This window comes from Delphinapterus leucas, chromosome 5 (genome assembly GCF_059928025.1).
Source record: "Delphinapterus leucas isolate spDelLeu-1000000601 "Yukka" chromosome 5, BTC_Dleu_Yukka2, whole genome shotgun sequence".
In the NCBI taxonomy this organism is placed as follows: domain Eukaryota; kingdom Metazoa; phylum Chordata; class Mammalia; order Artiodactyla; family Monodontidae; genus Delphinapterus; species Delphinapterus leucas.
Genome location: NC_143133.1, coordinates 88,426,989 through 88,442,917, shown reverse-complemented (window position 1 = coordinate 88,442,917; position 15,929 = coordinate 88,426,989). Strand labels below are relative to the sequence as shown.

Genomic DNA, 15,929 nt, shown 5'->3' with positions numbered 1-15,929 from the left:
AAGAGATGTTTTGTATAAATTGTAGAACTCATTAGCTTATTTCATGTTGCATTTTGGTCATCTTTACAGATCTGTGTGAATGACATCTTTTTCTAGTTTATGACTTACCCCTGGGTCATTATACGTAAGCAGTAATAGTCCTGGTATGTTTAAGAGTCGGTTAGAACACCAGGTTATAAAACTGCACCCCACACCCTTCAAAAAAAAGACTTTATAGGAGTGTAGTTAATGTTGCTCTGTTCTGTTACATCTTGTTGTTTCCCTAACTCCATCTTGGGAAAAATTCATGTGATTGATCTTGAGATGGATTTCATAGATTGTGAGTGAATCGTATACTATTCTTCCCCTTTTCTGGAACATCAAGTGAAAATAGATACCTTGTAGGTGACCTCTTTTATAGTAAGTTCTTAAAATGTGAAGTGAGAAGAATGCTTAGACCCTACTACATCTCTCAATTCATGCTGTCAAGTAAGTGTGATGTGCAAGCTAAATCTCTCAGAGCCTCACCTAAGAGGGACATCATAATACCTTCTTTTGCTGGGGGTCAGATGAGCTAAGTGTGTGAAAACATTTGTGAACTATAACAGTCTCCGTAAATATTAGTTTTTAAAACTGAAGTTTGAGGAAGAATGGAGAGTGTTGTAAAAATGGGGTTACTGACTAGTAATATGTTTGGTTGTTTTTAAAAAATACAATTTAAAATCTGTAAGTTAGAAAAATCTGACTCTTTTATTTTCTTTCCTGACTCCATTTAATTTATTTTATTGAATTCATAGACTGCCAATAAAACTCTTCAGCTGTAATTGTGCATGTGGGTTAATTTATATTAGGTGGAGCCAGTGTTAGCATAGGAAGTGGGATTCTGTAATGAAGCTTCCACAAATAATAGTTGTGTGGGTTAAATGATGTTTTAGGATTATATCCTGGATTCATTAGATCTTTAGTATTTAAATAGAATATATTCTTAAATTCCCCCAGAATTTAAAGTTTCTTACTACTTAATCATACTGTTAATAAAGAGGGACAGATAAGAGTAATGGGAAAGTCAACATCCTTTTCTTACTCTTTTATCTCCTTTTCTGGGAATGATGAGGCAAGCTGTATTCGGTGACTTCTCTGCTGTAGGCTTAGCAGGTGATTCAGTGGTTCTAGATAAAATGGCCAGGTATCAAAGCAAAGATCTGACCATGCGGTTTTCTTAAGTCTCAGAACTTTTTTTTTTTAAAATAAATTTATTTATTTTAGGCTGCATTGGGTCTTCGTTGCTGCGCACGGGTTTTCTCTAGTTGTGGCGAGTGGGGGCTACTCTTAGTTGTGGTGCGCGGGCTTCTCATTGCGGTGGCTTCTCGTTGTGGAGCATGGGCTCTAGGCGCATGGGCTTCAGTATTTGTGGCACGTGGGCTCAGTAGTTGTGGTTCGCAGGCCCTAGAGCGCAGGCTCAGTAATTGTGGTGCGCTGGCTTAGTTGCTCCGTGGCATGTGGGATCTTCCCGGACCAGGGCTTGAACCCGTGTCCCCTGCATTGGCAGGCGGATTCTTAATCACTGTGCCACCAGGGAAGCCTCTTAAGTCTCAGAACTTTGAAAACATATCCCTAACTTACTTTGTGGATTGTTCCTTCATTTGTACCTTTCCTTCCTTTTTTTTTCTTACTCTACCCAGTATTACCACCTCTCAGTCCAAGATCCACTCCACTATTCGACCCAGTTTGCTGGCTCCAACCCAAACTCTGGTACTGAGTTATCTTAGCCAGAGCCGTGTTCTGGAATATATTTTAAGTTGTTAATGTGTTTTAGGTATGTGGGAGGTGTTTTGATATGTAGAAGTTCTTGCCTACTTTAGCCTTATCACCAGATCCTCTTATCTTGTATGACAAGACATAAAAAACATGGGCTTGTTATTGCAGCTTTTTGTCTCCATGTATGAGCAACTTCGTTTTGTTTCCCATGGAGCCCAGAAGAATAGCAAGGGGAGCCATTCATTGGCTTAGACAACCTTGAATGTTAAGATTCATAAATCTTAATCAAATACTAAGGGCTTCTGACCTTACTACTAGAAGCAGAAGTTTCCCTGAAAATCTTAATTGAAGGGTCAGATTCCAGTTTCATTAAACCCCAGGCATGTGAATACTTGGCAATTTCTGTGCCTGACATAAAATTACATTCCATTATGAAATAACCCATTGCCTTTGTATTTGTTTTCCAATATTTCTCCTGGAAAAAAAACATTATATGGAAAAAGTTTAAAATCAAGTTGGGAAACTTTTGCATCCTGCTTTAATACTTTGTGACTTTGGGAAAATTACTGTTTAACCTCATTTTCTTCATCCATGTTGGGACTAATAATTTTTTCTAACAGAGTTTTTCTAAAGAATGGAGATAATCTCTATATCTAGTACACTGTCTTATATGTTGGAGGTATTCATTACTTAGTTTTTTTTGTATTTAATTGTTAAATGTAATTCTTGAATGAAGTTGTCATTGTTCTTTTCCAGTCAGGAGCAGTTTTCTTTACCTTTTTTAGGTCATGGATTTTAGTTAGATTCTGATGAAAACTGTGGACCCCTTCTCCCTCATATGTACTTAAATATATACATACAGCATTTTGCAAATTTCAGGAGGCTAGAACTTTTGAGGCATAGGTCTATGAACCGTGAATTATTTACCTTAGGTGACGAGTACTGGATTTCATCTTTCATCCACTGAGGAGTTCAATGACCTTCTGTGCTTTTTATCACCTCTAAAATTAAAAAGTAAACAACCCCTTCCATACCTCTCCTCAAATAATCATATCAAAGCTAAAGAATTTTTCTTCCAGAAGTTGACACTATATAACCTTTCAGAGAGTTTTCTTTGGATATATAATAGATTAGAACATTTTAAATCACTACCAGTCTTTCCTCCTTTGTTCTTTTTGAAACCATTGGAATCTTGACTCAGAAAAAACTAGTTAAGAGATAATTGGTTTCTATATATGCTTTTCTTTCCCTAGAGGTATGAAGGATGTCTTAGGAAATGATAGGATGCACTTAATAAAGTTTATAGCTATTTCCTCATTCTGTGTTTAACACCAAACTATAAAGCTTTAATTTTATTTCTTCTGGCTTATTTTACAATTTTTGTCTTAACTTTTCTTTTAAATATGGTGCATTGAGTACATTCCTTTAACTTTCTTTCTTCCCAACATCCCACTTATATGGTTTAAAGATTGAACTAAACCGCAGTTTTGAAAAGCAAGGGACAGATGTTATTACACTGGTCAAACTACCTTAAAGAGGAGTAAAAGGACTTCATTAGCTCTGTAGCTTTATATGTGCTCGGATGTGTGTGGGGAAGGAGGGAAGATCCATCTTTAGGCACGGATAAGTCCATATTTGAATAATATCATCAGTACTGGTTTTCTTTCAACATTTTAGTCTCTCTTTTCTTCTGTATTAGTTTTATTTTCAGCTAGGCAAAGATGGCTGCCAGAGGAGAGGGGGGATGGGATATTATTCAAGCCAGACCTGGGTCACATGGCCACCCCAGTGGTAGCTGGGAAGACTCACCTCCACCCAAATCACATGTAATATTTTCCCCACGGACAAGAGGGATTATATTACTAGAAAAAGGGACCGGGGAGAATGTGTGTTGAACAGTAAAATTACAGTTGACAGTCCACTACAGGTACCATCAGAGGACAAGAAATTATGAAGAAGATAGGAAGTTCATGGGATTGGATTGACAGCAAAATCTCAAAGGAAACTGGAACTCAAGATACCAGAGGTAAGCTCAGGATTTCCTAGGGGAGCCTCAGAAAGACTCCAAGCTTGGAGTCAACAAGTACAGAGAACAGTAGTGGGCAATTGCGTAATAATCAAGAATCTTTTAAAGAATTATTTTCCAAAGTGCTGCATTAGTTGGACCTCCTTCCTGCCCTTTCTCCAGTCTTAACAGCCCTGGTGGCAGTCATGCCTGCCCTCAGGCCAGAAGTCTAAGAACTGTTCTCTTTTAAGAAAGTAGATTAGCAATTCAGTAGGACATCAGAGGTGTTGGAACCTGAGGGAGAAGCAGAGGCACTGAAGCATGCCTCTTCAGAGAATAGCAGTTTTGGCGGATCCCAGCAAGTTTAACTTCCTGTCTAGGTACCTTTCTGGGATACCTGCTTAAATAGTACTACCCTCCCATTTAAGGGAGACACCATTTGGGAAAACAAATTCGAACAACCTCAGAGAGAGCCAAAAATAATATTTTTCATGCCAATATAAACAGACAGTTGAGGAGAATAAAGATGGAAGAGGATTAAGATGAAAGAAAGAACAGCTGACCTCAGATAAAATTCAGAAGAAAACTTCAAAGAAAACAAAGTGTAATATGTATTTTACTAAGATTCAAGAACATGTTGCAATGATTAATCAGTTTCATTGAAAAAGTGGCAGAGAACCAGGACAGATTTTGAAAATTATGAAGATAAATTTTAATGGATGGGTTAAATAACAATTTAGCATGAATCAAGACTGAGTTGTTGATTTGGAGCCAAAGAGGAGGAACTCTGTGTATGTGAAGCCAAAAAAAAAAAAAAACAAAGAAAAAAAATCTGGAAAAATTGAGAGAAAAAGAGTACGGAAAATACATCACAAAGTTTTCATATCTGTAAATATGAGTTCTAGAAATAAAGAACAGGAAGGTGGAAAGGAGAAAAATATTGAAAGAAATAATTGAAGAAATATCATGAGCCAGAGAAAGATAATGAATTTCAGATTAAAGGAACCCATCTAGTACCACACAGGATGAATGGAAAAAGACCTATATCTAGACACGTGGTAAAATTTCAGAACTCTAAGGATAAAAAGAAAATCCTCAGTTACTGCCAGAGACAGGGAATAAAAAATGGAAAATCAGGGCTTCCCTGGTGGCGCAGTGGTTGAGAGTCCACCTGCCAGTGCAGGGGACACGGGTTCATGCCCCGGTCCGGGAGGATCCCACATGCCGCGGAGCAGCTGGGCCCGTGAGCCATGGCCGCTGAGCCTGCGCATCCGGAGCCTGTGCTCTGCAATGGGAGAAGACACAGCAGTGAGAGGCCCGCGTACCGCAAAAAAAAAAAAAAAGGAAAGTCAAGTAACTGAGTTCTTAGCAGCCGTGCTGAATGCTTGAAGATAGTGAAGCAGTAATTTTCATCATTTGGGGGAAAATATTGAACTTAAATTTTTTATAGTTAACCACATTATTTATCATATGAGGACAAGTATATTTTTATATTTAGAAAAACTATGTACTTTATATGAAAATATTTGAGACACTATAATACAGTGGAAAATATAATCCAAGATAGAGGATATGGTGGTAGGGCAGTGTCGGGGGGAGGAAACTGGTAGCTACAGTGGCAGTCTTGGGCCTTCAAAAAGAGCCAAAGAGAGGGCTTCCCTGGTGGCGCAGTGGTTGAGGGTCCGCCTGCCGATGCAGGGGACACGGGTTCGTGCCCCGGTCCGGGAAGATCCCACATGCCGTGGAGCGGCTGGGCCCGTGAGTCACGGCCACTGAGCCTGCGCGTCCGGAGCCTATGCTCCGCAACGGGAGAGGCCACAACAGTGAGAGGCTCACATATCGCAAAAAAAAAAAAAGAAAAAAAAAAAAAGAACCAAAGAGAGCTAGAAGAAAATTCAAGTGCTGCCACTCTTAGAAAACATGGACAATTCTATTTCAACCAGTAATGTCTAAATGATATAAAATTACATTCTCTTCAGTGATTAGTATTTACTTAGTCACATTATAAATGCAGTTAATTAATTTTTAGTTTTTAGAATCAACCTAGAAAATATATAAGATAGACTTGATTATAGTTATGGAATAGTTAAGGAGTATAGTTATAAACCTTTATAATATAAAAATAATATAACCTATAAAATTGCGAGATAGAGGGCAACAAAGGAAGGGTTAGTGCTCATTTCTTCAATGGACAGTCAATACATAGCACATAAAAATTGGTAAATCAATAAACAGAAGTAAAATGGTGTTAAAGTTAAGCTTGTAACCGCACTAGAAGTCAGTTAACAGCGTTAACAGTGTATTGCCATTTTGTTTCAGGCCAGTAACAAAAAGACTTACTGTTCATCTTGTGCTTTTGTGGCCTTTGAATTTTTTAAAAATCGTACTTTCATGCATCGTATTTATAATATTAAAAAGATTGCAGATGTGTTTCATTTATCTACTTAAATAATAATACTTTTATTTATAAAGTGCCATTCCAGGGCCACATGGTTTTTAGAAATTCTGTGAGGTAGGTAGAAATGGAGGACATACGGATATTAATTCCAGGAAATTGGAAAGTTGCATAGAATACAAATATGAATACTTTTATGTAAGATGCATAATTATTTCTTGACTGGCTTACACTCTTTATTTTGTATGTCAATTCCGGAGTCCTTTCCATGGTTCTTTTTTTTTTTTTTTTAAATTTTATTTATTTATGGCTGTGTTGGGTCTTCGTTTCTGTGCGAGGGCTTTCTCTAGCTGCGGCAAGTGGGGGCCACTCTTCATCACGGTGCGCGGGCCTCTCACTATCGCGGTCTCTCTTGTTGTGGAGCACGGGCTCCAGACGCGCAGGTTCAGTAATTGTGGCTCACGGGCCCAGTTGCTCCGTGGCATGTGGGATCTTCCCAGATCAGGGCTCGAACCCGTGTCCCCTGCGTTGGCAGGCAGATTCTCAACCACTGCGTCACCAGGGAAGCCCTTCCATGATTCTTTAAAAAAATAAGTTTGTTAAAAATTTGGATGTATGGGAAAATTCTGAGTCCTTCTTCCCACCAGGTGCCTTTAAATAAGATGACATTTTCTCTGACATACTGAAGACTGGGATTAGAAGCCTGGTTTTTCCATAAGAAGAAAGTCATGTGATCAAGGAGAGCTACAGCTACTGGCGGCAGGGTATATCTTCTGGAAAAACTGGAAGAAAAGATGGGAATAGAGATGGCCTTTTTTATCTTTCTAAAGATAGAGCTTATCTTATGTCCCTAGCTGGACAATATTTGTTGAATGAAAGAATTTATTTTGATGCCACTTCAACTTAAAGATAGGTTGGCATCCTGTTTCTACTGTACATAGGTAAAATGTTTTTTGAAAGCCTAATTTTAGGAGTGTTGCATCAGAAACATCTTTTGGGAAGCACATTTCTAATTGTATGTTTTTCATATTTGATTTTAAAAATCATGAAATATTATGATGTTATATACATTTAAGTACTGAAAGTGTAAACTGCCAAGACCCTAAGACCTAAGTACACTATCTATAATGATTCTACTTAAATTATACAGTTTTCTAGGCAAACTGGAGTGCTTAAAAAGAAATCAAATTATGCAAATATATACCCTTAAAATAACTTATGAGAAATACTTTAAAAACTAAGCATTTTACTGGAAATTGTGGAATTTGTGTTAGAGAGAGATGGTTTACCTGAGCGTACAAAAATGAATATTAAAGTATAAAATTATATTTGGCAATTCAGTTATGCTTTTAAACATTTTGTAAGCTATTGGTTTTTCAGTGGCTACCCTTTAAAGAATATTAACTGCCTTCACTGAGAGACATTGGCATATGTGTTCTTGAAGAGGATGGGAATTGTCAAGTAATTGTAAATATAGTTGATTCTGTTAAGAAATTGATGAAAGAGCTATTGAAAGATATGAATGTGGGTTAAATTTGGTTTCATAAAACATAGTAGTGATTTCATAAAACATGCTAGTGTTTATCTGTTACACACATAAAAGTTGTTATATATTAACTTCTGTTTTCTTAGCTGGTGTTAGTTTTTATTAGATTTGGTAGTAAAACTGAATATCTGAAATTTTGGGGGAAGTTGAAAGTAATGGTAGTAACATTGCTTCTAACATAGCTGTGTTGTGAGATATCTTCATGATGACCAAAGAGTCACAGTTACATTGACTGAAATCAGTATTTCTTTATATATATATATATATATATATATATATATATATATATATATATAAAATATATGGGGTTTGTGTTGGGCTCTCTGGTCAGGATCAGATTAGTGGAAAAGGGACCCCATTTTGCAATTTTTGGCCTAGTTTTTTGAGGATATAGACAATTTAATGTAATACATTTCCTAGGAGATGGAATTATGAGTCTGAAAGAGTACTTGCAATAATTGCTTGCAGGCAAACCATTCCAGATTTGTTATGAATAGACTAGGCTAGAAACAGCAGAGTGGTAATTGGCATCATGAGAAACCAGACTGATTGGAGCTTGCTGCCAGCAACTCTAGGCCATCAAGCAACCAGAGAAGAAGTTGAGATTGCAAGGTTCCTTGGGTAGGTTTTGCATCCTGATTATTTTCCATGCCTTTGATACTGTCTTAAGTGACCTGGAGCTGTTTCTTGTGTCCCCTAGAGCAGGGGTCCCCAATTCCCGGGCTGTTAAGAATGCAGGCCGCACAGCAGGAGGTCAGTGGCGATGAAGCAGAGCTTCATCTGCCACTTCCCTTCACTCCCCATGGCTGGCATTACTGCCTGAACCATCCCCCCGCTCACCGCCAGGTCCTCGGAAAAATAGTCTTCCACGAAACCAGTCCCTGGTTCCAAAAAGATTGGGGACCGCTGCCCTAGAGTAGGACAGTCGTCCTTCCAGAAGGGTGGTAGAAATTGGTTAACTCAAAAAAATTGGCTTTGGACTTGTCTCTTGTTGTAATTTGCATTTTTACCCCCAGGCTCTCTACTCTCCCCACCACTGTGCTTGTGGGGTTGGGGTAGGGTGGTAGGCTGTGTGTGTGAGTGTGTGTGTGTGTGTGTGTGTGTGTGTGTGGTATATTTATTTTTGTTGGTAGATACTTGTTGCTTTGGAACAGAAGAAATTGAGAGCACTGTACTATCACTAGATTTAGCCTATTTGAAACAAAACCAAAAAATGTTGAAGTAAGTTATTTCTATTATATATGTACTTGTTTATTTTTATTTGAAATGTTGTACAGACAAATTTGGGAGGTGAATGTTCTCCAAAAACAATAAAAATCTTGTCAATTTTGTATACATAGAACCTATTGTGAAATACTAGGAAAAGAATGAATTCATGGTGTGACCTAGCATCGGTAGAGACAACAAGTGCAAGTGTCCAGCAGGCACAACTGTAATTGCAGATGTGAAAGGAGGGAAAGCTGTTTTGTTTCTTACTTTGCTTAGTCTGTTACTTATATTTGGACAAGACTGTGGTTGTATTTAATTCTATACATGGGACACATCTGGATGAAATATTTGTTTAAATATAATAATACTTTCTGTACTGTTCTGAATGGAGTTTTGAGTTTTATTTATTAGTTAGATTAAAGAAAAATGGAAAGGGACTATATATCAGAGAAGATGAAAAAATCATTGAAGATTTTGATTTTAGACTGTTGAAAATCAGGATCAAGTTTTTCTAGATTATAGACTCTTGAAGGTGCAGTAACTATTTGTCATTCTATATCCATTGTGTAGTATAAAGCCTGTCACCTAGTAAGCACTCAGTAAATATTTGTATAAATGAATGATCAAAATAGTAATGATATTTCAAAAGAAAGTTTACTAGGGCCTTTTTATAGCATTAGCCTTGAGAAAAATTTTATTTAAGCAATAAATATCCTTCCTCACATTTAGAATATACTAATGGATGGCCTTTTCATGATTTATATATTAGGTTATAATTTTATATATCCTTACTTAATCCTTTGTTACCTAAGCCTTTTAGGTGTTCCTCACACATCTAGAAGCCTGTCCAACTATTAACATTTATTTTGGAGGTTCTGGTGAAGTTTTAATCATTCTTATTTTTAAACATTATCATCAAAATTTGACCTGGGGGCTTCCCTGGTGGCGCAGTGGTTGAGAGTCCGCCTGCCAATGCAGGGGACGCAGGTTCGTGCCCCGGTCTGGGAAGATCCCACATGCCGCGGAGCGGCTGGGCCCGTGAGCCATGGCCTCTGGGCCTGCGCGTCCAGAGCCTGTGCTCCGCGATGGAAGAGGCCACAACAGTGAGAGGCCCGCTACCGCAAAAAGAAAAAAAAAAAATTTGACCTGGGATACATGTCAAGAAACTGTGATAGAAGCTGTTTAGTGCTCTTTCTGTTAATAAAAACCTATCTTCTTCATCTTAGTTTGCGTTCGATTTTTTTTCCAAGAATGATGGAAGGATTACTTTAGAAATTTATGCTTTAGAAATGAATAGTTTGAAATAAATGTGGAAGGCAAACAAATGAATACCCAACAGTATTTTATTAATTTAGTTTAGTAAGAACATACCCAAAGAATTCAGGATCTTTATGATACTGAATTCTGGCAGAAACTTCACAACTTAGTTAAAGAGTCCATTAAACCTGGGTGGAATTTGTATTTAACCGAAGTAGATTTTTTAAAAGTGTCATTTGATTCACCGTTCTTCTCTGTTCTCCAAGTACGTACATATAGACAGAATCTGCATTGTGGCTCCTTATTTTGTTTTTTGGGTTTTTTTTGTGGTAAATAAATTCTTAATCTGTCAGGGAATTAATGTATTTTTTTTGTTAAGGGAACAGAAGTTAGATGAGAGGAGATGTAATTTTCATTTGCATTTCCTTGAAAAGTGGAAATGATGAGGGAGTAAGGATAAATCTAGAATCATGTTTTAAAACATGCTTATTTCTGATCTGGGTTTCTCTTAATAGACTTTGTATCATTAATACTTACTATTTGTAGGGAAGCAGGCAGTCTCATTCACTGTCAGAGTGTAAATTCAACCTTAGAGGGCAATTTGGTAACATAAAGTTTTAAATACATGTACCCATCAAGAAATTTACAGTACAGTTATATTCAGATATGTGCAGAGTATGTGTGCCCCTTTTTTGGGCATGTTCATTGCAGTATTGTGAAATGTTGAAGCAACACAAATGCCCATCAAAAGGGAACTGATTAAATAAATTATAGTACAGTTTTTTAGTGAAAATTTGAGCAACTATCACAATCAAGAGAGAGATACATATACTAATCTGAAACAGTTATGGAGTATTACATTTTTAAAATGGAGATGAAGAAAAGTATGTACAATATGCTTCCATTTGTATAAAAAATAATCTACACTAAGATAAGCTTTATATATGTAGGTTATTTCTGGAAGAATACACTAGTTGTGCTTTTAGGAGTTGGTGAGAGATAGGTTTACTTTTCCCTATGTTCTCTTTTATATAGCAATGTTTTCCATGTACATGTATTACTTTGCAGATAAAAACCATAGTTTTTTTAAAAAAAGAAAGGAATCTGTGGTGGTAATGAAAAGAATATTACTGTGCTACATCAGACATATATCGAGGGCTTCCCTAGTGGCGCAGTGGTTAAGAATCCGCCTGCCAATGCAGGGGACACGGGTCCGAGCCCTGGTCCGGGAAGGTCCCACATGCCACGGAGCAACTAAGCCCGTGCACCGCAACTACTGAGTCTGCACTCTAGAGCCCGTGAGCCACAACTACTGAAGCCCACGTGCCTAGAGCCCGTGCCCATGCACCTCAACGAAGACCCAACGCAGCCAAAACTAAAAAAAATAAATAAGTTAAAAAAAAAAGACATATATCGAGAACCCCCAGTCATATTGTGGCATGATTTGGTTTAGGAGAAATATAAGGTAAATTTATGGTGATAGAGTTATTTTAATAATGTATATAGGGTATCAGAAATTTGACCATATTTTGTTATCCTTTTAATTTAAATTCTGTTTAACTCTTTAATGTATGTATGTCACTTATGCTTGGTCCAGGCTATTGTACACTTCTGCTGAAATATAACTTACGGAGTAGAAAAGAGAAAAATAGAGATGTTATAAAGTAATGACTACATTTCACACATTTTGAGAGGTGAAGTTGGTTCAGATTTTGTTTTTCTAGTAGTTTGTTTTTATGTAGGCGGGTGAAATAATTATATTTATGCTGCAACCAATTATTTGTCCTTGTTTTGTTTGAAAATGTGGATTTTGATAAGTCTCGCCCTTCCCTAAATAGAAAAAAATATTTGATGGGAGCAGAACTTCTTTACAAGGAATATTTGATTGAAAAATAAACGTTTTATGTGGAGGAACAAACATCAACAAAATGTTAAACCATACAAAATAGGGTTGCTTGCTTGTCAACATATTTCTCTGTGTGTGTGTGTGTGTGTGTGTGTGTGTGTTTGGTTTCTTTGCTCCTCGTTCAAAGAAATCAGTGCTGGTCCTAAATAAAATTGTAACTTTCAGAAGATTCCTTTATGCAGTCTTGGTATTTATTAAGCTTCTTCTGTCCTTTTCCCCCACTTTTTATGGGAGGCTTTTCTCTTCACTTTGGACGTTTGAATCTTCTTATTGTAGTAAGTATTTTCCTTTATGATTTAAGTCACTTACATCTGTTAGTTTGTATTTGTTTGCATAACTGTAAGTAGGTTAACAATCATTTATGCTTTAATGCTTTTGCCATAGGTGAAAATTAAAGATTTTCAAATCCATTTTAGGCAAATGGGAAAACAGGTTTTTTTGCCTACAAATTGAGGTTGAACTAGAAGGAAAGTGGCTTACTATTAGGATGTAGGGTCTTATAGCAGATGTATATGAATCTCCTTTCACACACCATTTTGCCCAAAGTATCCTATGCTGTGGCATAGGTCCTCATATTAAGAAAAGAACCAGAAAATAAAATTAAGAATAAATAATTACTTTGCTGTATAACAGAGAATTACAGGGACTTCCCTAGTGGCACAGTGGTTAAGAATCCGCCTGCCAGTGCAGGATACGGGTTCAATCCCTGGTCTGTGAAGATCCCACATGTTGTGGAGCAGCGAAGCCCGTGCGCCACAACTACTGAGCCTGTGCTCTAGAGCCCGCGAGCCACAACTACTGAGTCTGTGTGCCACAACTACTGAAGCCCGTGAGCCTAGAGCCCGTGCTCCTCCACAAGAGAAGCCACGGCAATGAGAAGCCCACCCACCACAATGAAGAGTAGCCCCCATCACTGCAACTAGAGAAAGCCCGCGCTCAACAATGAAAACCTAACGCAGCCAAAAATAAATAAATTTATTTTAAAAAAAAGAATTACAGAAATTCTCAAATATAGATTCTGTTTATATTCAACATTTCTAATATCTTATTTCAGTGACCTAAAGATAATAGTCACAGAACACATGTTCTTGTCATCAGAAATAATTCCTAGTGGTAGCAATAATTTAAAAGGGATTAGGATACAAATCTGGATATCAGATGATTCCTTTATTCATGCATTTGTTATTTAATCAACAAATACTTAAGTCCTTGCTCTATGCCAGAGACTGTGCTGGCCCTGGGTATACCTTGGCAAACAGAGCATTGCCTGCTTTCATCAAGCTTGTGACCCGTAAGGGAGAGACATGATAAATGATATATAAATATCTGTAATTCTGTAAGAAAGCCATAATCACATCTTTATTACTAAAAACTTAACAGTATATGTCAGAAAACATAAGGGAAGCACCGTATAATCCTAGAACAGGAGGGAAGGAGACAGTGAATGGTTTGATTGACTTGAATCTTAGGGGGCCTGATTTCTTGTCAAAGTTGGAAAGCCTGTTCTTGGCTTATGGGAAATAAGAATGTATGAACATATGAGTTCCTTGAATTCAAATCTACCATTACTTGCTTCTGTTGGAAGAAGGTTTGAGAAACAGAAACTTCGTTGATGACTTCTCCTAATCTAAGGATGAAGCAGTTTATTTGAAGTATGGAACGGATTGAGCTGGAAGGAGGAAAATAGTAAGATCAGTTTTCTGGTTCTTCATAAGCTGTGTCTTAACAATGGACATTATTTTGTTTGAGAACCTCCAAATACCAGACACACTTATACATAAATGAAAGCGCTGTATATGGTCTGAGGGAAAACATTTTTAATATCATTTGTTTTCCATTAATTTCACACATCCTTTGAAGTCAGACCCTTCTGGGTTTGAATCTCAACTCTGCTATATAACTATGTACTGTCTGCGACTTGATTTTCTCATCCGTAAAATGAGGGTCATATCATCTGGAGGAAGTATAGTAGATGGTTCAGAGGACAGACTCTGGAGTCAAGCACCTGGGTCCATATCTTAGCTTCTTAACTTAATTAGCTTAGTTGCGAGTAAGTTGGGGAAGTTGCTTAACTTCTGTGTACCTCAGTTTCCAGAATGGAGATAATAGTAGCTACCTTTCTTTTAGGATTATTGTGAGATTTAATGAGTTAATATGTACAAGGCACTTAAAGTGGTGTATCACATATAGTAAGCACAAGGTAATTATTAATGTTATTATTTTGAATTATTATCACCTAGGGTATTGTGAGGGTTAAATAACATGTTTATTTGAAAAACAATGACTTGTATATTGCCTGACACAGTGAGGATGTCTCCTAAATATCAGAAACTGAGTAGTAGATACTTTATCTCATTTAATCTTCTTATAAACCTGTTTAGAAGAAATTTTATCTGTTTTGTTGACTGTACCCAGGACAGTTTCTGATATGCAATAGAAAATCCATTGTTGAGTGAATGTTATCCCTTTTTACAGATAAATAAACTAAGGCCCAAGAGAATTACAAAATCTTTCTACTAAAACATGGCATCACTTTGAGGAGACATTACTGGAAAGGCCATTCATATCATCATTGAGATTTGACCATATGTGAATGGTCTTTCCTGTCGTTTTCCTTTCCTTTAAAAAATTCACTTTCTCTAGTTAGGTTAGGAAAATTTAGACTAGAAGAACTGTTCACCTTAGAGTTATAATTAGATTGGTTAACCTAATTGAGGGATCACTTCAAGTTCAGTTTGTATGGCACTCTCACAAGTACAGGGTTATTTTGTTAATACGGCAGAGCACAAAACATTGTTCCTCTCCCATTGCATTTTGTATATTATATATTATATAAGGAAGAAATTTGACAAAGTAAAAAGTTTTACTAAAGTGAGGGTCAATTACAGTGATAAATATAAAATTAGCTCTACTGTTACTCACCTGCTTTATTTGCTATTAAATGATCCAGAAACAGTGTTTCTGAATTTCATTCATCTGAAATATTTTAGTCTCTTGTAGTATTTATGATAAGGTGGGGGGGAGGCCATTTCTTTGGTTAGTAAATGAGGTTAAAGACATTCCTAGAAAATGCATATAACCGTGATGTGTTATGGCTTGCTTCAGTGATTGTAAATCTGTTGAATGTTAATCTCATTTCTCTTAGATATTTCCAAACAGATTAGTTTATAGAAAACCAGTTTACCATTAAAAAACTACATTAAATTATTACTTTTGGCACCCTCAAGTCAGCACCTGTAATATATGTGTTACATAATACATATGGCTGATGTAACAAATTCCTGATTTGGTATTACCTTGCCTCCTTCTTTGCGTATTTAATACAGCCATTAATCTTACTACAAGGCTTTACTAAGGATAAATTGCTACGTAACCCACTTCAACCTCTTTTGTTCAACCAGGAAGCCAGACGTGTTTAAATAGGTTTTAAAAAAATGTTATTATTTCTTTTTTGAAATTTTAGAGTTTTAAAATTTGAAATGGTAAAATAAGAGACTTTATTTTGCCTGTTGAAATTACTTGACAGAAGTTTGCTTTGGAATAGAGCTTCTGTATCTTTAAAAAATACACAGTGAGTCACCCCCTGCTCTTTTGGTAGATGCCTGGCTAGTGAACAGCTAAGCTGCTTTAGGCATGTAATAGAACATTCCATTTCCTGTTCCCTTGCTGACACAGAGGAGTGTTCCTGCTGGCAATGATCTAATCATAGTGCAGTAAGAAACATGGCAGTTTGATAAAACATGGTGGAGACAGCGGCTGAAATGGAAGCATATGTTCTAGAAGACATTCTTGAGGTAGGGCTAGGTTTGTAAATGAAATGAAAGTTGAAATCTGAACAAAGAAATCTTATCTGCCGGAATTATTTTACAGATGA

The 15,929-nt window shown here is 36.8% G+C and overlaps 1 protein-coding gene across 11 annotated transcripts in view; it reads left to right on the top strand.

Annotated features, from left to right (window-relative positions):
- The window catches only part of ANKRD17 (ankyrin repeat domain 17), a 159,229-nt gene that overhangs the window by 16,235 nt on the left and 127,065 nt on the right, over window positions 1-15,929 (top strand). The window contains exon 1 of one of the 11 annotated variants that reach the window (XM_089912034.1): window positions 13,351-15,849. The exons of the other annotated variants lie outside the window; for them this stretch is intronic. Within the exon in view, the coding sequence (XP_089768160.1) occupies window positions 15,796-15,849 (54 nt within the window). The 5' untranslated portion in view covers window positions 13,351-15,795. Of the gene's footprint in view, window positions 1-13,350; window positions 15,850-15,929 lie in introns of those variants that run through there. 11 annotated transcript variants of the gene reach the window in all.